Below are 23985 nucleotides of genomic sequence, written 5' to 3'. Positions count from 1 at the left end.
GACAGCGGAACAGATAAACGAGATCGTACAACGTTCACGAATAAAATATCATAACGGTGAATCATGATGCAATGCAATGATAATGTTTTACCATCATACACCATTATCAATAATAAACATACACAAAATCAAAATACAGAGTATGCGTAGCTGCCGAACTTTTTAATAAACTTACTATTGTCTGTTGTAAATTGTATACGTCTATTATAATATTATGTGAAAAGATAACCGTCAATCCGTTTGATCCGTCATTGATTGTCGTTGTTCGTGCGTTATACATATTATTTAACGTCGCGATTCTGTGTCCGATTCGTCCGATTTAAAATTTAAAAATAGCCATTTATCAATTCAGATCATAAAAATTATACCGTAATATACCGTAATGGGTATAGGTATAGCTACCATACCTATGTATTGTACAAGATTAAAACATTTGGGTTTATTAAAAAGATTAATTAGGTATGCTGTTTTTTTTTTTACAGTACAGTCAATGATCAAAAAAAAAAAAAAAATGGATTTTGTTATTTTTTATAGAATTATTATTAAATTTTCATTTGAATGAGTTGTTGGCTTTGAATTTGCTACACAACGACAACACATTATAATAATATATACATAACACACGTCACACAATAATATAATATTTTTGTCGAACATTTATAATAAATGATATTACTTGCGCCATCTACTTGCAAATGGTTAACGGTCACTCATAAAACAAACATTCGATACAACAGAGTGCATAATGTTACTAGAAAAAAATCAAATATTAATAAAACGGGTATTTACAGTCCATAATAATATAGATAATATAATATTTTAATTTTATACAATACAATCTTGAAAATATTTATACTTTAACATTTTTAAATTTTTTTTAATTATATTATTCTTATGAAATAAGAAGCATAATAAAACAAGTAGGTAAGTACTACTATTACTACAAATTACAATATTATACTTTGGATTGCTACTTTAATAGGATGTATACTATGACGAAAGTCATATACAAATATTAAACTAATCAAGTTTACTTTTAGAACAATGAACATTATTATATATTGTATTTAATATCAATATTAGACATAATCAATTAAATATATAATATATCTAATGCATATTTATGATTTTTGTCAATTTTTAATTTTAAAAATTGAACCTATATCATATCCATCCATGTGTTGTGCTTAGGTATTGTAAAAAAAAAATACTTTATACGGATTGCACAAATTAAATATAAAATGACAAAAAAAAAACCTTGAACTTATAATTATTAAAATGTTTAAATTTTTGATTTTCCGCCGAAAAATAACTGAAAAATGTAGGGTATTATTTTCTTACAGGCTACAAATATTGACGAATGTGAACATTAATGTTAGACAGTTAAAACTATAGTTATTAGTTACTACTTATGTAACTAGTTACAAAAATGTAAGGTTTAAATAGCATTATTATAGGTACGCAATATTCTAAATTATTACGATGTGCTTTATTGATAAATACTTGTATTTACATTTTACATCTCGATTGACAATACAATACTTATTATTATACTTTATTACTTAGGTACCTACGTATTAAGGAATCATTAAAGGATAATATTATCATGGAGTTATCATAGTTTGGAAATTTTAAACATTCATGTGCTTATTATTACCATACCAATTAAAATATATTTCAATTAAATATAGCTTAAATACTATGTAGATTTTTTTTATTGTATTATTATTATTATAGCCACAGATATAAAATAATAAATATTTTTGCTCTTCTGTAGAGTAGAAAATAGAAATAATAGCAAATAAATCATTTATAGTTAATTATTATATTTATTTATTATAAATGTAACATCAAATAATGAAATAATTATTAGCAATAGTACATCACTTTTAGTGAAACAAAACTACTTTAATCATTCAATTGACAAAGTAGTGCTACTCCGCGGTATACCCAATGAGAAGCATTTTTATTGGTGTCCAAAAAGATCGGAAGAACGTAATTGGTAGAATGACCAGTTGTAGACAATATACCCTTTCTCTCTGAAGTCTTATACACAGGACATACATATCTATTTTTGTACTTTAGTTCACTTTTTCTCATAGGTATGAACCATACTAATGGTAACACGTCTGTTAAGACTTTCGGGAACTGTTCCTCCAGTACCATGCTATAATGTAATAAAATATTTAGTAAAACACAATACTTTGATAAATATAATTGTGTTGACCATTATCAATACATTCAACTGTAGGATAATATTAAAATATATATTATTGAATATAAGTCATCAATTATTATTTATTATAGAATTTTAGAACACTATATACACTACACTAATTTGTGCGACAAATAAAAATTAAAAACAAGAAAATATTCAAAATAATGTATACTAGAATAACATGAACATACTTAGTTCTATCCCAACGGGCACCATCAACAAATAAACCATAACAATATACTCCATCCTCTGGAGCTGCATTTATTCGGTCAGAATTTTGTATTTCAAAATCGAAACACAACTGATCAATAGGAATAGTGTAACGACGAGCGAAATTTTGCATAGCTCCGGTAAGAAATGCTTGAGTAAAAAATAGCCCACTAAGCCAGAAATTATCAGGCTTACCATTTTCGTACCAAGTCTAAAAAAATATTATTATAAACCCCTATTATATTAATAGTAATCCCGAAATTTTGAATAATATATAAATACCGAAGTTGGGTACTTATACACTCACTCGATTATTTAAAAATCATTATACATTTTAATACATTGTTATAATAACAAACAACACCATATTATACGAAATATCTACCGATCATAATAATCATGAAATATTATTTTACAAGATTTTTATAACAAGTTCAATATCTTAAAAATATGCTTAAAATGTATTTAATAATATTTTTAAAATATAATTTTTGCTTAGTTAGCAATAACACGAAATCCTATCAGACGTAAACAAAGTGAGATTAGTGTCCAACATCTGGATTCTGTATACAGTTAGATATTAATAATTAATATTTAATTTATGTACTGGTAGTGTAATTTTCTTTCACACTCGGCTATTGACCAAGCTTTGACATTAAAATTAATGGAATTATAGTCCATTCAATATAAGAATCGTACTCAAGGGCCGAACCGTATTCATTGGATGGCAGTCGAGCAACATAAATTTATCACCCCTCCTCACCCACAAATCAACCATCTGTACACCTGTCTTATAGTAATGTTACTGCGTACAAGTCAGCCAAGTGCGATTCTTTTCTTAATACAGTAAAAATTACCATACTATGATATTAAGTATAAAATTTATCTATATCTAAAGACGCTTAAATCTTACTTGTAAGAAATTAAGACGCTCTATGAAATTAGTAATATATCCGCCTAAAGATTTAAGGCTTGGATAGGAAAACTTTGACCAAAATAATGGATATTTAGCCACGGATAACGATAAGGCCACTGTTTCCAATTCGGGCGTCATAACTATGGCACCTTTAATGCCTTTTATCAGGTCTTGTAGACTTTTACGTATCACGGACAACAGTATATTGAAACGTTCCATTTCTTGAACAAGAACGGTATTCATTGACTCGTTGTACATAACGGGATATTTTATCGATGCCATTTCTACGTCATAATTGTTTGGGAGCTTCAAGAGGATATCAGACGCAATTCCTGTCAACAGATTCTCAGTCGTATCGGAATCGTCAGAACCGCCACTAGATTCCACTACCAATAACATGGAATCAAACAGTTGCGATGTGCTCTGTAAATCACGTGTAATTCCCGCATTCATATGCAATCCAAATACTTCTGGACTTGAGACGGTCGGAATTTCCTTAAAAACAAAAAATAATTATTGATAATATCGTATTACTCGTATTTTGATCTCTACTGTAATGTTATATTACCTCAATTTGTTCTATAAAGCCGTGGTAATCGATTCGAAGGGGTAAACCATACTTTGTACTAATGTCACAAAATAGGTAATATGAATTTGCAACTACTTGTGGATTACAAAATATATCCAAAATCGTTTTCAACGTACGCCGATCCCAATCGTCAGTCACTCTGCCACCATAATTGCATTCTCCTGTCAAGTATGTGACTGCTTCGAATGGTATCTCATCATACTCGTTAATGTACATCTAAAATGAATATAATTCATTAATTATGATTAAATCCAAAGAATTATGCATGCATATGCACTTGAAGTTGTTGAATAGAAATATGGTAATCAGATTCATTAAACCCGTAAGGTATATTCCATCCAATAGGACCAAATTTTTTTCTTTCCTGTATGACTGCATGGAAAAATGTAATTCCGTACAAAAGTTTTGTGAATATGTTGCTTTTTCCTAGGCACCCATCGAAAAAATCTTGATCTTTTACAGGATATGACTGATAACTTCTGAGCATATTTGCTTTTAGTCCTGTTGGGGGCTCATTGGTCATTTTAACGCCATTTTGGAGGACGGAAACTGGGAACTTGAACAATTTTTAACTTTATTAAAGTGTAAAGACATATTGTCCTTTTTTATACAGTTATATTATAGTATACTCTATAAATGTGTATCTACTATACTACAGATGAGAACTTATCTTAGCGTAGAGCTATAATAGTGATCTTGACCATCATAAAAATTAATGAAACCTTTAACCTACTCAAATGTATACTATTGAGTTGTATTATATTGCATATAAGTTTCACTTATGTTGTAATTTTTTTTTAATTTTAAATAACAACCGTTCTAGATTAGTTGTTTTCTTATAATTCTGAAATTATTTATACTAGTATAATTTATATTGTATCATTCTTAAAAAAAGTCAAGTGGCACTCGGGGACTGCCGCGATAAAGCTATTGCAGTATTACATATTAACACGAAATAAGAAGTTAATAAAATTTAATAAAAAAAATAATAATAATAATATAATATAATATTATTATATTATTATATTATTTTTATTATTATACTGTATATCGTCGCTGAAACTGCAACACCGCATATCTCAAGATTTGACAAAATGCATTTGTTTTGTTGGTAGATAACAGTGAATAATATTAAACTAAAATAATAAATAAATGATAACGATTATTATTATTATTATTTTATTTTCGGTAACCATGGTAACAATTAACGGGTAACGGTCACGCTTTTTCGTTACGAAAAATATATTTTCAGTCACCACGCCTGCGATAAAAGCTATGCAATAGCTTAAAATATATTATATAATTAGTATAAGCATTCCCTACCTTATTCGGATCAAAAAGACAAAAATGATTGATTAAAAAGTATAAATTTACATATTCTTTACATATTATCTAAATCGATTCCTGTTATAATAGAGACATTATGACATATATACAAAATTAAAATTAATATTTCAATACCTTCTCCGATGGATAGCTAGTGAGCCATAATCTAAAATCAGTATGCACATTAGATACATCAAATGAATCGCAAATTAATTCTAACTGTTCCATCCATGAAGTAGCCAAATGGCAATTTTGCAAGCAAACCCAGCTTCCTTCACCTCGTGCGGCATTTATAAATGATTCAGCTATAGGACCCTTTCATTATGTTATAAATTAATGATTATGTTTATAAAACTCAGATTTTTAATTTTAACGAATAAATTTTATTGGTTATTTACTTGTCCCTGGCCCAATGAAACACTTTGTAGAGTTTCTGCCTGACCCATTTTTTCAGCAAATTGCAATAAACTTGACATAGGATCTATCCCAGGTGATAGAATAAATATAAGAGGACTCAGACAAACAGAATCGCTGTATGATTTATTTATGTCAAATGGTGGTGGGTATGTGAATTTTTCTCCAAGTTCTATTTTGATAAGTTTGATAATGACAGGAATAACTTTGTCTGGTCTAATTGTGCGCACGATAATAATACGTTGAAAATCACTTAATTTATCATACCAAGGATTAGGGAATTTTGCATTTTCGTGATGAGTTAAGTCATAGTAATTTTTCCAGTCTTCAACATGTTTTATAAAATCATTTTTTATACCTGAAATAAGTAATAAAATGCAATTCAAAATAACTTATTTATAAATAATATTTTAAAATATAATTATTTAAATATTTAACCTTTAAACGTATTTATATCATCTAGGCGACAAATCTCATCCCAACTTTTACCTAGTAACCAATCAGGCCCAGGATTAGGAACTTCATTTTTTAGACCTACACCACCAGTCATAAGAAACATTAGTTCTTGCTTGTCAATTTTATTTTCAGCTCTAAAATAACGAATATTCGCAACGATCAATATAATAGAAAACATATTATAAGATAATCACTCACATCATTATTGTAGTACACATAATGAATGAAAACAACGTCTTATCCTTTTCAAACAATGACCGACATACGTTGGCATATAAATTATATGTAAATGTTTGTTTCAAAGCCTCTAACCGTATTTTGATTATTTTAGATTTATTTCTGAAAATGAAATTGTCATTTCTCATTAAAAATTAACATAAACAAAATATTAACTATTACTGCGTATATTTGATGTAAATAATACCTATTAATTAAATATATTTAGTTTACAACTATATTTTATAATAGTATGTACTAATAATATACATAAACTTTTAAGTTTGATTAATACATTAAAAAACATTGTTTGAACAATTTATTCAAATCAAACAAATATAAAAGCAAATAATAACTCAACAAAAATAAATATCATAATTAACAAATAAAAAAAAAATTCATCAATAATAAATAAGAAAAGGTAGAAAAATGGATACTTTTGTGCTGTAGTACATTGGTTTTGAGTGGGTTTATTATAGGTGTGTTAAATTTAAATTCAATTATGACATATCATTGTATATGAAAATCAATTCTAAACGGAAACAGTCTATCAGCCTACATAATTGATATGTGTATTTGTTATAGCTATTAAGTTATTTATTATTATAATTGGATAATAAATTGATGAAAATATTTAATTTATACTATCATTATTATATTTACTTATTAAAAATAAATAACATCTTTCTGTAAACAAATTATAAATTATAAAACTAATAAATTATTGTTCCACTCAGCATTTTTAAAAAAAAACAACGTATAATATAATAGGATAAAATGAGTTTACAATAAAATAGGTAATTAAATAAAATGCAAAAATCTAGTTTACAAATTATTATGAATTTTAATTTATTATTATTTTTTTTTTTTTTTAAGAGCTTAATACGAGTATATTTAAAAATTAACGTAAAAATTAGCACAAATTACAATAAAATTAAAAAATTGAAATTTCTTGAAACAATTTAATCTCTGTACTTTTTCAATCGTGGTGTTAATTAATATAATTATATCCGAATAATATAATCAATAATTTAATAATATTATGAAAGATAATGACCTATGATCAATCGAATACTCACGCTGTTTCAATCGTTATAACAAATATATTGAAGAACCAATTTAATGAATATTGATACATTGGATCAATATTAGGCAAATCCGAAATGCAATAATAAAGTATGGAGCAGTGTTTAGCAATTGGCTTATACTGTAATCTGAACTGATCAATAACCGCAACAGTTTCTACTGAAGCCATTTGTTTCTGAATAATGTCTGTAGCTAATATCTAATAAACAATAAAGTTTTTTTAATATTTAATAAGTATTATATATTACAGTTATATAATATAATATAATAATAATAAAATTATTTATTTATTATGTTTATAATATGTATGAGTTATATTTTTACAACCTTTGAGTTGTCTAAAACGTCAACTGCATCTTCGTCTTCTAAAATGTTTCCTGGTGCTGAAAGTATTTGTAAAATATTGTTTTCAACATCAAGTAATGCTTTAGCATTTTCAGCACCTTCGACAATTAACTTTTGTCGTTTTGACTCTAAATCTGGCCTATGGTCAAGAAAAAAATATTATATTTATTTATGTAAAAACCTTTTAAGTAATTGGCAATATTGCTATTTACCGTTCTTTAGCTACAACAATCCCCAACAACTGATCCTCTAAACCTTCTACAGTCAAAGCAAAATTTATAACAGTAACTTTATTAAATATTTCTGGTGAATAGTGTGGATTTCTCAGCTTTGATGTAATATATAACCGAAATTTCGCATTGTATTCAATGACATTATCACCAATCACTATAAACATCATAGGCCCTGGAAAAGTTTGAATATAAATTCAATCAGCTGATAGTATTTAAATTTAAAATTGAATATAATATTAATAAATACTAAATACTGCTTTTAAATAATTTACCAAAATGTTATCTTAAGTTAAATAATAATTATTTTTATATCTTCCGATTTGTTTTTTTGGCAATATTAATTTTCAATTTTCATTTAAATGTAATTACTAATTACCTTGTTTATAAACTTGCTTCAATAATATTGGGTCTAATGGAGAATCTAAATCCTCCATAACATTTTCAATTAATACTGGATTCCCAACTTCAATAGCTTGCTCAATCACTTTCATATAATTGGAATTTGTAAGCTTAACAATTACTATATCATTAGATTTTTCCATTGTCTTCACCCATTTATGAGCCTGACCTTGAGGATCAATCAATAAAGACCATCTTTGAGATCCGTCCATTATTATAGCATTATCAATTGAAAATGAATCCATCGGTAAACCATTAATAGTCCAATTTTGAATTTTTATTGGTACACCCAAAACCTCAATTAAACTGTAACTATTTGAACTCGGAATCTTTAAATTATTACATAACATTTTCCACTCATTAATAACCAATGACCTGAAAAAAATAATATTAACTAAGGGTAAACTTATTAATAATAATTTTAATACCTGAAATGTGATGTAAATGGAGCCAAATATGCAATTATTCCACAAGATATAAGAATATCCCCAGGTATACAATTATAGGTGGTCTGGAGCTCTTCAGCACGTTGGGCCCAACGATGTTTCTCACCACCGAGACTCCCTGAAAGTTTTGAACTAAATTAGTTATTAAATTAGAAGTACAAATGAATGTTAAGTCAACTGACCTATGAGTTTTTCAGCTTTAAGCAACTTGTTTTCACATAACTCTACTTCCGCTAGTAATTTTTCTTTATTTAACACTGTTTGATGCAATCGTTGTTTAAGAGCATCTAATTTTTCATTTAATTCTCTTACTGAATTTCTTTTTTCATCCAATATCTCCATGGTTGCTTTAAATTCTCTATCAGCTATCTCTAATTTTTCTTTTTTTGGAGCCACAATTTTTATTACTTGATCATACCTATCCAATGCAATAACCCACTTACACAGACCCTCTGCGGCACTAGAAGCTTTACCTACGATTGATGGTTTGAAACTGGGATCTGGAAGATATGTTTTACGTATAACATCCATGGTTTTAGCAGGGATATTATCTTTATCATATTCCTTTAGCGACTGCAAAAAATTTAGATCGCCCAATAATTTTTGACTTGGACCCCAATAGTCAATTATCTAAAAACAAAATTTCTTATTATTATGATATATATATATAAAACAAAGATTACATATTGTCCAGGTTTATTAGGATTTGGTTTTTTATCTGGTAACACTCCTTTCATCACGCATACTGCTGCCATTACAGTTTTTACCATAATAGGAGGATTCTTCATAGACTTAACTAAGGTAATATCGGCAGGTTTAAGAGTATTTAAAGCATTGATTGCATCTAAAAATAAAAATTAGTTAGCTAAAAAAAAAAATTTCTCTTCATTGTAAGTTATAATGACAAATAATTATTATTTATGATTTATGTTATTATTCTAAAGGAAAAAATTCTAACACTTTTACTATTCTTTTTTTTTTATTTGTTATATTATATTAAATAAAAATAACATTATATTTAAAACATTTGCCAATATTAGATATTTGTGCTTCTTAGAAAATGTCTATTATATTATATTGTATTTGCGCTTAATTGTTTTAAAGTATGAACATTAAATATTGCAATAATTAAATATAATATAATACTTATTAAATATAAGCAATGATTAAAAAGTTTAATTTGCATGTTATAATTCATTGTTAATTTTTTATATTTTAAGGTCTTAGGATGTTCAATAACAATAAAAAAAATAAACTACAATAAATCTGTATTAAAAACATATTCTAGGTCACTGCTACTATAAATAAATTAATATTGTAATAAAAAAAAAATAATTTAGAGTAGAATATATTACGCAAAAACGATTATTACTACTACTATAATACTTATTACTCATACAATTATATTATTAGATAATAATATTATAAATTTAACACAAACTTTGGATACTTAAAGAAAAACATTTTTAAAAATATAAGATTATATTATATACTTATAAAGTTATAAAGTGAATATTTAAGAGAAATTTTACAAAATGTATTTAGTTTGTTCAAGTAGAATATATCTTTTAAATTGTACCTAATTACCTTCTAAAATTGGTATAGCTAATGCTAAATCAGCTTCACATTCTGATTTTAATTCATTAGCTGCCTCAGCTTGAACATTTGCTACTTTTTCATCGGCCTGTACTCTAGCAGTAGCTTTTTCAACTTCTACTGTCTCGCGTGATATCATGATCATCATTTTTTCTGTATCTTTTTGTGCTATTTGTAGTTTGGGCTGAAGTATAAATAAATCTTCCTTCATCTGATTCACTTGCACAGTAGCATACTCAAGTTCCTCAAGACCACCAACGTAACGCATTTTTTCTTCCATAACTTCTTTTTGCTTAAGATTAGTGCAGTTTGTATAAGCTTTAATTAAATCTAAATATGAAGCAGATGTTATGTACGTTCGACGGCGTGTAGAAGTATAAAATTCCGAAGATAATCGTCTGTAATTATTTAGGTCATTTACTATTTTAATTTGGTGTGTAAAATAATTTACCTTGCATCAATATGAAAGCGTTGACAAACTGTGACTGCAGAACTCTTAATTTTATCAGAGAGATTTACATTTTCCATGTATCTTTGTGCTACCATTTCTAACGCGTCTTCAGGCCAATCTTCAAACCAATTAATTGTACAACAACTAACCATAGATGGATAAAGTCTCAAACGGTTTCTAAATGCCGAGCCAATTGGACTAAAGCATAAAAATATATGTAAATTTTGTTTGCAACGATTGATAAAGTAATCAAAAACGACCAATGGTGAAATATCTAAATTTCTATTTCCGCCTTGAGCAGCCAATCTAACCATCTAGAATTGTCAACATTAAGTTCAAATTTTAATTATTTCTATACAATCATATTTTAATGGACAAATTAAGTTTATAATAGGTAGTAGGTACCTCTAATATACTTTGCTGTTCATCCAAAGTAAATATATTTGGCACTTCACCAGAATTTAATAGACAATCTATGTCTTGCAAAAAATACTCCTCCTTGATTTGTCCTTCAGCAAACAAAAATACGGTTGGTCGATTTTTACCTCCCGATTCCATAAGTACAAATTTCAAATCATCCCTCCACTCATTCAAACCATAACTTTTAGTTATCTCCGGTTGAAATGTATTATAATTATACATTTCTGACGCTAATCGAGTAAGAGATTGTCGACCTGAACCTCCTATTCCAACTAACAATGCACATCCACCGGGAATCGATACAATTCTACATATCCTCGAAAGATGTTCAAGAGCATATCTTTAAATTATATAAACAATAGATTATAATACTATATATAATATTATTATAAAACAAAAATAATTTAAATTAGTTTACTTAAATAAAACTATATTTAATTTCGATTTATGTGTCATGTCATATTCATCCATCACCGATTGCGCTATTTCTATGAACTGTGATAACTCCGCTGGTTCTTCGTATCTTTTGTTTTCAGCAGCATCAGTATCTGTAGCACTAGTAAATAAAAGATTTGTGACATCTTGGTAACGAATAGGCTACAAACCAAAAAACTATAATATTATATTTATTCTAGGTATTAATAATTGTGATTGCGTACAGCTGAACTCGATAAATCATTTAATACTACATCAAAATTTTCTTGGAAATTTTCATTAACTGCTTTACGAATTTCGTTGAATAAACATTCTCTATCTTTATCATCAATAAGGCGATCATAGAATACTCTAAGTACTTCATGTACCCATAATCTATAATATATACGTAAAGACAAACGTAAAAGCTCACGATTTCAATAAAACAAACCTACCTTGTAAACACTTTCCGGTGGTTAAAACTCTCTTTACGAAACATAAGTATTCCATTCATAACTTTTGAAATATCTCTCAAATTAAATAAATAATGTGATTTTGCTGGGGTTGGCGCTAAATTAGCAATAGCTGATTTATATAAATCAATAGTAGCTTGGATTATATTGTCGATGATAGGAACCACTTCTAATGTAAAACCATTCCTCTAAAAATTAATTTATGTGTCATAATAAAAAACAAATTTTGTTATAATATAATATACTCTTAGTCCAATATTGAGTAAAGTCGAATATATTTTTGTAATACTTGTATCGTCAAATGAATTTATAGCAAATAACCCGAAATGACGCAAAAACCTTGCGTACACGTCTTGCCTACTTCCACCAGTCGGACCAATGGCAGTTAACATGAGTATATCCTTCAGGTGAACTTTGCTTGTATCTTGTAGATCATACCAATGCCCATGATCAAAATACTGTCTTAATAATTCAATGGGTGGTTGAGCTCCATATTGTTCTTTGATAGGCATATTCATATCATCAATAAATATAACGCAAATCTTGCCCTTTGGCGGCCCATATACACCACGTTTACGCTTTATAAGTTTCGACAAAACCATTTCCTGAGTAAAATTAGCAGATGTCTGGATTGTAAATGTAACAAAAGATGGGACGTATTCGTCTAATGACAATTCATTCATCATATAATTTTTTATGTAGAAACTTTTTCCAGTACCCGTAGAACCAAAAAGCAAAAATGGTTTATGATGAAAAATAAACATTTCAACTAAATGCAAATATCTATAAAAATAAAAATATATTAATATACTAAATGATTATGAATATTATTTACTTGAATTTACCTTGCAGTATCAAGTGTGTGCACTAAAGTTTGTTCAATATTACTCATTTCATGGAGTTTATTGTTTTTTACAACTTCCAATAAATTTTTCCAAGATCCTTTGGATGTACAATTGTATACATAGTCATACAACAAACCTTCACTGGGTATTAAAATTTCCAAAGGACTTAGAGCTTCTGGTGGTTCCAAACCAGAAATTTCTCCATTCCATAATTCTTTAAAATAATGATCAAATACTGGTCTTGAATTTGAATCTAATGTTCCACCAAAGCCCCAAATAGATGCATATACAAAAGATCCTTGTAAATAAAGTGTGAAGTTTTCATTTAATTCCGGGTCATCAACATTTGCATTTTTCAACTGCATTTCTAGTATATTTAATACATTTCTATAAAAATAATTAAGACACAAAATAAACAACAATTAAACATGATATTATAATATCAAGTTATAATTTAACTAACAAAACAGTATTTGTTTCCCCAGAATTTGTTAATTGAACACAATTACGGCGAACAAAATAAAGACATGGGTCAGTTATCCAATCGAATAAGCACATAATATCAATGCCATTTTGATCTGATGACCAAAGCTCTGGACAATTTTTCAACCATATTTTTACTAATGGCCTCCAACCTAAAGTTGAAGGATCCAAATAAATCATACCACATCTAGAGACAGTTGCGGGAGATGCCTGAAAATTGTATTTTATTGTACAACGATTATGAACTCATAAAATCATATCCATACCTGATTAAGGTCCATTACTTCAAATATCATAGACATACAATCTGGCATACTTATTACTTCACCAGAAACTAAACACAATTTTTTATTATCGTCTAATACTGTATTCATGTTTTCTATCCAAACTGCATCAACAGGTCCATCAAAAATCAACCATTTTCTATCTAAAGTCTCTGCCATTGAAAACGCTCTATACATTACATCAAATGGAAATAGAATATTTAAACCAATATATAACATTAAGTAGGTATACTTTAACATTTAAAAGATAATGCTAAGGGTACCTAAATATATTAGCTACAACCCCGTCAGACCATTCCCGTGAAACGTCATCAAAACATCCATAAAGTTGACCCATAGTCAACGCTTTAGGATTGACTGTTTCGTATTCAACCTTTTCTTCTCCTTGACCAAGTTGATTCTGTAAACTCAACGTTTCTGCGAGTAAATGAAGTAATGATGTCTTTCCTCCAAATGGATTTCCTACTAACATAAATCCGTGTCTAACCACCATCATTTCATATGTTTGAATCAATTTTTCCATAAAATTGTCTATTGGTTGTAATTGCATCTTTGCGCAAATCTAAATCAAACGATGTGAAGTGTAATATTTCTAAAACTCTGATTAAAATATACACTTACAATATTTGCAGCGTTAATCAAATTATCATAATTAGGATTTGGCATTCGAACACCAGGAAATAGATCAGAAATTATTCCATTAAATAAAGGAACATCTTTACTTAAAAACTTTGCAGAATTCACATCCAAAATAGATCTGAGTAACAATTCTGACTCATCATCTTTAGGAAACTTCATTTTTAAATTACCTGCTGCTATGAGAACAGTCTTAACAGCTCTCATACCTAAAAAAATGATAATAAAGAATATAATCTATACATTAATTATGGCTTGAAAATAATTGAACCATAGTCATAATGTGATTGAGATGATAATTGTTCTGAACATAGTTTATATGTTGTAACAATCTTGACAGATAATTCTCTCGCATTCACAAACCCAAAGGAATATAACGATATTTCTCCAATCATTGCATAATCTGGCACCATCATAGCTACAGTCCTAAAGAGAACCTGTGAATCATAAAAATAACAGTACCTATGTTATTTAACTGTTTCTATTTTTATAAATTTAAACCTTTAAGTTATCAGGTAGTTCGGATCTCCCAGCGTATCCTGGATTCATAGTAATGCATACATAACATTTTGGGTTTAATAGAAGTTCAGTGCCTTCAAACATGAAAGTTACTGCATTAGATCTCACCGCTTGAACAATACTTAATATCTGCTGAGCAATAACTGATAATACTTCGATGTCAATACGGTTAAATTCATCGAAACAAGCCCAAGCTCCAGTTGATGCTAACCCTTTGAAAAACTGTTTACTCCAATTTATTATTAATAACAATAATAATTTTGTGAAAAAAGTGTCACTATTAACATACCTTTCCCATTGCTAAATAGTCGAGACTATCAGAGCAATTAAATACCACACACTGCACGGCCAAAGCTTTTGCTAAATCTTTCGTTGTTTCTGTTTTCCCAGTACCAGCTGGTCCTTCAGGAGCACCGTTTAAGTGTAAATGATAAGCACTAATTAATGTGCGATAACATCTATCTGTTAAAGGAGTGATGACAAGTCTAGGTGTATTACCTAGGTATTCGTATGCATAATTTACAGTCGCATTGGTAATACAAACCAATACATCATCTTTCCAATAATATCTAAAATTAAAAACTAAATATGTAGTTTTAAAAATAATTTAAGACTGAGCGTACGTTACCTTAACTGGCTTAGCCATTTAAAGTCCATATGGTGAGATACATTGTTATTTGCCAAATCATCAACAACATCTTTGCAGTGAACATCTAACGTAACTAATGCACTTAAGGATATTCTTGTTTGCTTACTTAGTTTACCACGTACTAAATCAACGATATCATTCAATTGATTCTAAAACAATTTTTAATTGTATAAATATATCATAAGCCTTAAAATACATGCTAAAAAGTACAGTTAAAAACATATGATAATTTTGAATTTTTCCAATTTCTTGAGCATTAAATACGTCGTGTACTTCTGCAGTCCAAAAAATTTGAGTGACACATAAAACACATTGACCAGGCCATTTCTGTACCCATGTAGTTCGTTTTATAGTCGGATACTCATTATAAGCATTTTCAATACATTCTTTAACTGATATGATCATTTGTTCTTCTACCTACATAGAAATAACAACAAAAATATATTTTCTTTATAAACTCAAATATTAGTTATTGAAGTTATATTTAATTTGTTGTAAAAGCACAACCTGAAGTAACCACTTTTCTACACTTCCCCTTGCTTCAACAGTCGAAATAAATTGGTTAAGTTCAATTTCTTCACCCTCACTACTTAAAATTTTTAAAATATCTAAATTTGTATTAAACTCTAGCTTAGCGATTCCTTCAAAACATTTTTTTAAATGAGGCTGAACTTTTCTGGGATTTTTAGTTTCTGATAATATTTCTAACATTTCATCATTTGAAAGAAAGAAAAACCTACAGATGGATTTAAAATAATTATATTAGCTACCATACAATTTTGTATTATATTCTAATTTTTATAATTAAGTTCACCTTGGAAAGAATAAACGTTTTTTCTCCAAATAGTTATTAACTCCTGCATTAATAGTATCCATCATTTCATTGCACTCAATTAATGATTCTAATACACCTTCTTGTCCGATACACTTAGTGGCTAACGGATCTGAATTAACCATACCCAATAAACCTTTGATAACTGTATTGATTTCCTAAAAATAACATAAAATATATTTCCATAAAACATTATAAAAATATTTAATGTGGAATACTGTGTTATTTATTATATTACATGAAATAATGATCCTTCCTCGGGCATTTGAGCAATTATGTCTTTAGAACTAAATATTGGCAAAAGGTAAAGCCACTGTATTTGTACTTTTGCCCATTCTTCAAGTGTCATATTCATGCGTTTAACCAGTTCGAACCACTCGTTCACTTCATTTTTAATTGGCTTGACAAACGCTGAACCACGTATCGATATGGTTTTTATAAGGTGGTCATCAAGTACCGTTTGTATATCATCTAATCCGGACAGTATATTTAAATTTGCATCTCTTAAAAATAAAATTATAAATGACCAATAAGTATATATCAATCATAATTATTTACATTTTATAGTATAGTAAATTATAGGTTTAAAAAAACCATACTTATAATAAGGGCTGGTAGATAATGTTATATATTTCCAATCTTCTTTCATTTTTTCCAACGTTTTTCGCAATTGTTCTTCTTTTGTAGCACCTATACTAATAACATCAAACCTGTAAAAAAAAAAAATTTAAAAAATTATTAAAATTATTGATGGTTTAACTACTTTAAACATAGTTTTTAATTTACATCGCTCAAATCTATCTATTAACAATTGTTACAAATTCTATTTTATTATGCATAATATTCATATATATTAAGTTTTCGCTGTGTTATACTTATGCTTGTACCCAAATTACATTGAAATAATTTCATATTTTATCATTTGTTCTTTTACTTTAATATTCTTAAAATTAAAAGTTATACTTACATAGGAAGTAATTTTCCTAAATTTAAATCTAAAATTTTAGAAAGTGAAGTTCCAGCATTTGGTGTAAAGTCATATCCCGTCAATTCAGACATGTCTTGCCAATGTCTTTCTTTCAAATTTGGGTTACACAATATTCCAATAGTTGGTATGTATTGCTAAAAATATGAAGAATCAGTCAACTTTTTTTTTTGATTAACACACAATTTTACTGAATTAATAATGTTATCATCTTGTGATATATTTATAAATTCCCCTTTATTTCCAAATTCATATTCTTAATGTTAAAATTATACGAACCCTAAATTGCTTCATGCTATCCACTACTTGTTGTATAATCTTTAAAGGTGCTGGCCAGAAGTTCATATCAAGAGTATCTATTATACCGTCGTATACTTTATTATCATTTTGCGTTAACATTTCCTTACATTTGATTCTTAAAAATTTTTGTATTCTTAACGCTTCTCTAAATTTATATAATGGATTAGTTATAAATTGTATTATAATTTAAAATGTGTTCCTTATAGTTACTTGTAAAATTCATCATACTGCAATTCTACTTCAGATACTACAAGTACATCGAAGTCGCCGTGCATCCATGCATTCATTTTTAACTTCCAACGATAGGAAAATGCAATGAGATCGATGAATGGCTTTGTGAAATCCTATAAAAATTTAATTATTTAGTAAACACTTTTAATCTAATCATCTATATTTATTGGTACATTATATACTTTTTAGTACTTAGTATCTTAGATATACTACTCGTGAATATGTATTTGTTATGTATAAAACTATTAAGAAAATATTTAATACACTATTTTCAATTAGATACATCAAATTGTAATCATAAAGTAAGATACCTAATAAGGTCCTTTATATAAAATGTACTTAGTGTTATAATTACTGTAAAAATTACTAAATAATTGATATTTTGATAACTATCTTTATACCTATACATATATTTAAATTACTTCTATTTAATTATAAACGATTAATAGTTTGGGTAATATCGTAATATAACACCAAGCTATACATTTTAAAAACTCTTAATAACTGTTAAAAAAATTTAGATTATTATTATTGGTATAAAATTAAAACAAAATGCGTTTTTTTTTTACATAGGTGATTTTTTACTTTAATTTCAGTGAGTTCTTGAAATGGAGTAATTTCTTTATTAAACAACTGTTTTTCTCCGTTAATCCAAGCAGCAGTAGCATCGAATTTTTCTAATTTTCTTTCTAATGCGCTCATGTACTGCAAATATTTAATTATAAATACAATAAATAGCATAGTATAAATACTTTTAAAATTACTAGTTTATATTCATAGAGCTTGTTGATATCATCTATACGATCCAAGAACGTAAGGTTAGGTTCAAAAGTATCTAAATCATATATCAATTTACTAATTGTTTTTCCCATATTTTCTTCTCCTTTGGATTTCCCTGCTTCATAAATAGTAGAATATTTAATGAAAACGTGTGATGATTTCTGTATCCACGAAACAGACGACGCGTGTGCTTTCCACACTTCTCTAGATAGAATAGTATACATGGATAAGTCACACGCGACCGCAGACAAATATTTCACTGTTGAAATCATCTCTTGCATAAATGTAGTAGTAGCATACAACATATAATCACCAAGATCCAAAAACTCTTTAGAATTTTTTGGTTCAGTAAAAGCACGTCGAACCATTTCGTTGAATTTCTTATTCACACTAAGAGAAATTACGACAATTTTACAAATTACAATATTCACTGCAGCAGATAATAGATATTAATTTAATAAAAAATATTATGCCATAGTCCAAACCAATGTACCAATTAAGTATTGACCTACCTATATGATTTAACTAATATATAAATTATATATGTCTAATGTCTATATATATAGATTTGCACAATGTACCTATCATGAATTCATGAAGATATGACAATTTTACATAAAAACTACATTTTAATGTGTCAATTACTCAGTTCATTATGTGAAATACCCTGTATATTACATTTATTTCAATTTTTAATTTATTTATAATAAAAAAAAAATATACTATATATTATCATATATCTACCTTTCATTATCAATAATATAATTAATAACGGCGTGTTCGACAATCTGATCCATATAATTCGTGGCTAAATCGTATATATGATTTTTAATTTCACTCTGATCAATACTATACAAATATAAAGTATAAAATTAATTTTAAAACAAAAATTTAAACACTCTATAAAACTTACTTTACTAGCTCTAATTCAAAATAATCAGTTAGTTCTTTAGACATATTCTTAAAACACTGAAAAAATCCTAACATTTCTATTAGTTCCTCATACGTATGATTCTCTTGTAAATAAATTGAAAATTTTTCAGGCTGTTCTTCATTTATGATTTCATTAAAATCAATTTCTGCAAAAAACCCCAGATGAGGATAAATTTAACTACAATATCGTCTACGAAATCCTACCCAGCTTTTCTAAATAAGTCGCCAAAAACGTATACATCGAATTTAACTTCCTTTCCAAAGTGGCTTTTGCTTCTGATAAGTATTTACTATCACGATTGATTAAAATAAATTGAGCAGGTTTTATAACAACACAATCATAAAACGTTTCCAAAGACGGTAATTCACTGAATGCAGTATTAATCTAAATTAATTAATAAGTCTATAAATATATAATACTAGCTGACCTCGTGCACTACGTTGGCCGTTAAAAATGCCAATTCTATAATATGATTCGAACTTTGATTAATTTATTATTTAATATTCGGTTTAACGGTGTTCAAAACTTAAACATTTTCATTGACTATTTTGAATTCCACAAAAATTGTGCTAGCACTACTTTAAAATGCGAATTTTGTAAAATGCTTTCTTAATGCACATTAATTTGTGGTACGAATGTACCGTGTAAATTGCAAGCCTCAATCTATCATTATTCAGACTCTACGTTTATCAGTCAGTGAGTTAATCAGATTATATTATAGTCATTCCATTTGGCGTTGCCCGAGAGTCTCTTATGATTATGTGAGCAGTATATTATCAGGTAGGCAATCCACCTGTGCCCTGTGGTGGATTGCGCACCCCGCGAGACGTGTACATAAGCTTATAATTTCTAACTCTTAAGTTTCAAAGTTATATCAATTTTTTTTACAACGGTGAATAAGATACAATAATGTACCATCTTCTGGTTGGTAAACCAATCTGCCTTCTTAATTAATTAATTTTTTTAATTTTATTTTTTTTTATCGATTTCAACCCTTTAAAATCAAAATTTTGAAAATCAGGCGACATATTGACACTTAGGAAGGTATTTGAAACAATTTCGTGAAAAAAGTTAAATGTCGTCGTCACAAAATGGCTACATATAAAAAAGGACTGTTATTTTATAATATATACATATGTATCTAAGGATTATATCATATTATATCAGTGAATTATTTATATTAAAATCCAGAATTTTTTCTTTTTTTTTAAAAGTTCAATTTCTTTAAATCCATTACTTTTAAAAATATGTATACTTTAACTATACAAACATGAATGGCTTATTTTTATTGATTGATTATAGGCTACTGTTAAATGAATTAGGTATGAGAGTTAACTAAAGGTGGTCAAGTTAAGTCACGTGAACATATGATTATTTTTAAGTAATATATTAATAGGCAATACCTAACAAATATTACATTTAATTAGTCCAATTTAAAGTTAATATGGGCAAATCAAAAATACTGTTTAATTAGTAGGTACGTTAGTACGTAGATCTCATAAAGAGTTTTGTTCCTATTTATATATATTTTAATAATATTATTATTATCATAAGATAACTCCATACACTTATAAATCATAGACAATGTTATACCTAATCATCTATCAGTTACAAAAAATTGTTTTAAAAATAACAATAATTTAAATTTATAAAATCGATAGAAATATATTTTAATATACATACTAAATTCAAAGCTGAGCAGTATTGTCCAATAATTTCTTTCACATTCGGAGTGCTGATACATTTTGAACCCGCAAAATGTAACTTAATATTTAGTTTTGGTGTTGTTTCTACATTTCCAAATAATTGTACTATACAATCCAATGACTTTAAAATTATATGTTCGATCTTTAAAATAATGATAATAATAAAAATTAACGTCGATCATCACTCATTTTTTCAACGTATAATTATTTTTAAAAACTATCGTCATATTAAATGTTCCTATAAATATTTGAAATTCAAAAGTATAGTTAAACTTTAAATTATATAATGCACTACCTATGTATATAATGTATCCATATTACATATATATATATATATATAAAGATTTAAAAAAATAAAAATTGCAATGTAAAACTTAATTTTAATTATTTTGAAAAATAATAAATTAAATTCTTTATACTCTGAAAAATTAACAAAAAAAAAAATCAGTTTCTGGTAGGTACTAACACAAAAAGTATAATCATTATTAGTTTAAAATTAAAATTCGTATTTTTTTCGTCAATGTACTGTAAATATTTGTTTTATGTAAATACTTATTAACTGCATTTTTAAATGTATAAGTATATAACAATTAAAGTAGATACTATACGTACTGTTAAGCTAATTGTGTACGTAATGCATTTAAGAAACTCTGGAATCCCCTTCGATATAACGCCAACTGTAGCCGTTTTCTCAAATAAAATATTTCTTATTTCTTCATACCAATTATTATAAAGATTTGTGCATTGTTCTTGGAAGTTGTATTCCAAAGTTATCATTACATCGCCAAGATCTTGAAAATATTTGTTAAAGCTAAAAAAAAAATCCAGAATCCAACAATTTTAATTATTACAATCATCCTAAATGTTGTTGTCTATACCTACCTACCTATTCATTTCTGTTTGCCTATTCTAATATCAAATATACAACTTACCTATACGAATCTACATCAATCATTGTCGGAGAAACTCGGTGCTTTTTAAGAATTTGGATCTTGATTAATGTTGGATGATTTAAATATAAACGCTTTGCTAAGACCTTTTTAATTTTTAAAAATAACGGATAACTTTCAGTTTTCCCTCCCATACTGCAATTAAAAATGTATAGCTTTCAAAGTTGAATTAACAAAAAACAATAATTATTAATAACTCACGGTCTAGTAAGTGGTTTTTCGGGAGGGTTGTCTGATTCATGTTTTAAATTCAAAATCGGTAATATAGTATTATCGACGTAAAACTGTTTACCATCGATAATGTATTGAGCTTTAATTTCCTCAATCAAATATTCCAAAATGGTGTTTTTCTTCCAACGCATTGACCCTGATTTCTAACAATTATTTGAATAATTATAATTACTAAAAATTATTTAGAGCTATAGAAATACCTATACCTAGATAAATATGTTTAGGTATTACACAGGTGATGATATGTGATTTATAAATGCAATTAAAATTATCTTTATTACGTTTTTTTAGATTTACCTATTAAATAAATGTATGACTTACCATATGTTTATAGAGAATTGTACACAAGAACCTAGGTATAATACGGCTAAACAAACGTTTTTAGGGAAATCTATGTAATATTTTACAAGAATTTATATTTGTCCGAAAAAATGAAGTTTATTATGAGTAAGTACTTTAAGAATATTCTCTATCCAAGACTTTTGCATCGGAACGGGTTCTACAGCCTCGGCACATCTTAATAAATACTTATGATAATAAATCTGAGGCATATCAACATCTTTATGTTGGTGATCAGGTAACTTGGATTTATTAGTTTTCAATAAGTCATTTATCTGTCTTTCAGCACGTTCACTCCTAAACACAATAGACAATAAATAAATAAATACATTAAGATATTGATATTCACTCTAATGTATTATCATCTACGCATTAAATTTACATGTAATTATAAATGATTCTGTTAAGCTCGCTCATGTTTAATATAATGAGTTGCTTATATTATATTATATGCATATAATATGTACGTCGATGAAATCTCTCTCAATAGTTCGTCGCAAACAATAATGTAGTATAGATTTAGTAGTTTCTACAACATATTTTATGGTTCATAGAAACCATATTTAACAATTTTATTTATATAAAGTATAAAACACAGGTACCTACAACTATACATGGAATATAATATTATTACCTACATAGCTCCGTTACCATAGTACCGTAAGCCGTTCGTACGCACGTTCATATCAATAGTATCCTGCAATAGTATCCACAGTATATTCATAATTCCTATTGGCTATTATAAATATTATATTATAATATTAAATAATTATTCATCGTAATACATATTGTATTGTTAGTTTATATTTTACCTACTTGGCGATTGGCTGTATATTAATATATAAAACGGGTGCAATAGCTATTATCGTTGGGTTGGGTTAGTCGACTGTCCTGCGATACTTAACCTAGCAAACCTAACCCTTTATTCCACTTCCGATCTTCTTATCCTTTATAGGTATGTGTTGACTATTGGCCCGGTTACGCCACTAGCGATCCGGTCCGTTGATTTTATTTTTTTTTGCTTAATATAGCAAGTGATCTGTGAATTTAAAAGTAGTTATACATATAATTAA

The 23985-nt window shown here is 27.6% G+C and overlaps 1 protein-coding gene across 3 annotated transcripts; it reads right to left on the bottom strand.

The window, feature by feature from the left end:
- Positions 1 to 132: 132 nt before the first annotated feature.
- LOC114129101 (dynein axonemal heavy chain 7) lies at positions 133 to 23515 on the bottom strand. Of its 3 annotated transcripts, XM_050199596.1 has the most exons (51): positions 23295 to 23515; positions 23029 to 23209; positions 22544 to 22716; positions 22325 to 22477; positions 22005 to 22203; positions 21370 to 21534; positions 19890 to 20070; positions 19666 to 19831; positions 19497 to 19601; positions 18737 to 19142; positions 18558 to 18677; positions 17952 to 18085; positions 17721 to 17886; positions 17424 to 17578; positions 17056 to 17166; positions 16695 to 16959; positions 16439 to 16614; positions 16132 to 16360; positions 15835 to 16041; positions 15604 to 15773; positions 15265 to 15544; positions 14958 to 15197; positions 14728 to 14893; positions 14442 to 14665; positions 14084 to 14382; positions 13803 to 13989; positions 13517 to 13746; positions 13054 to 13440; positions 12454 to 12991; positions 12191 to 12396; positions 11981 to 12131; positions 11740 to 11918; positions 11307 to 11661; positions 10902 to 11215; positions 10442 to 10848; positions 9538 to 9698; positions 9037 to 9484; positions 8837 to 8972; positions 8386 to 8783; positions 7989 to 8181; positions 7759 to 7915; positions 7425 to 7630; positions 6328 to 6468; positions 6112 to 6263; positions 5658 to 6031; positions 5395 to 5574; positions 4211 to 4489; positions 3913 to 4149; positions 3342 to 3839; positions 2410 to 2639; positions 133 to 2167 (listed from the first exon to the last, which is right to left on the bottom strand). In XM_050199596.1, the coding sequence occupies exons 1-51, from the start codon at positions 23327 to 23329 to the stop codon at positions 1909 to 1911; spliced, it is 11709 nt and encodes a 3902-aa protein (XP_050055553.1). In that variant the 5' UTR covers positions 23330 to 23515; the 3' UTR covers positions 133 to 1908. The 3 variants fall into 3 exon arrangements, with proteins under 3 accessions (XP_050055553.1, XP_050055554.1, XP_050055555.1); XM_050199598.1 differs by lacking the exons at positions 133 to 2167; positions 2410 to 2639; positions 3342 to 3839; positions 3913 to 4149; positions 4211 to 4489 and adding an exon at positions 5268 to 5337; XM_050199597.1 differs by lacking the exons at positions 19890 to 20070; positions 22325 to 22477; positions 22544 to 22716; positions 23029 to 23209; positions 23295 to 23515 and having other exon boundaries at positions 22005 to 22133.
- Between the last annotated feature and the right edge of the window lie 470 nt (positions 23516 to 23985).

The sequence above is a fragment of the Aphis gossypii genome, chromosome 2 (assembly GCF_020184175.1).
Source record: "Aphis gossypii isolate Hap1 chromosome 2, ASM2018417v2, whole genome shotgun sequence".
In the NCBI taxonomy this organism is placed as follows: domain Eukaryota; kingdom Metazoa; phylum Arthropoda; class Insecta; order Hemiptera; family Aphididae; genus Aphis; species Aphis gossypii.
Note: the sequence above shows the minus strand (reverse complement) of the source record. Positions and strands in the feature narration are given on the sequence as shown.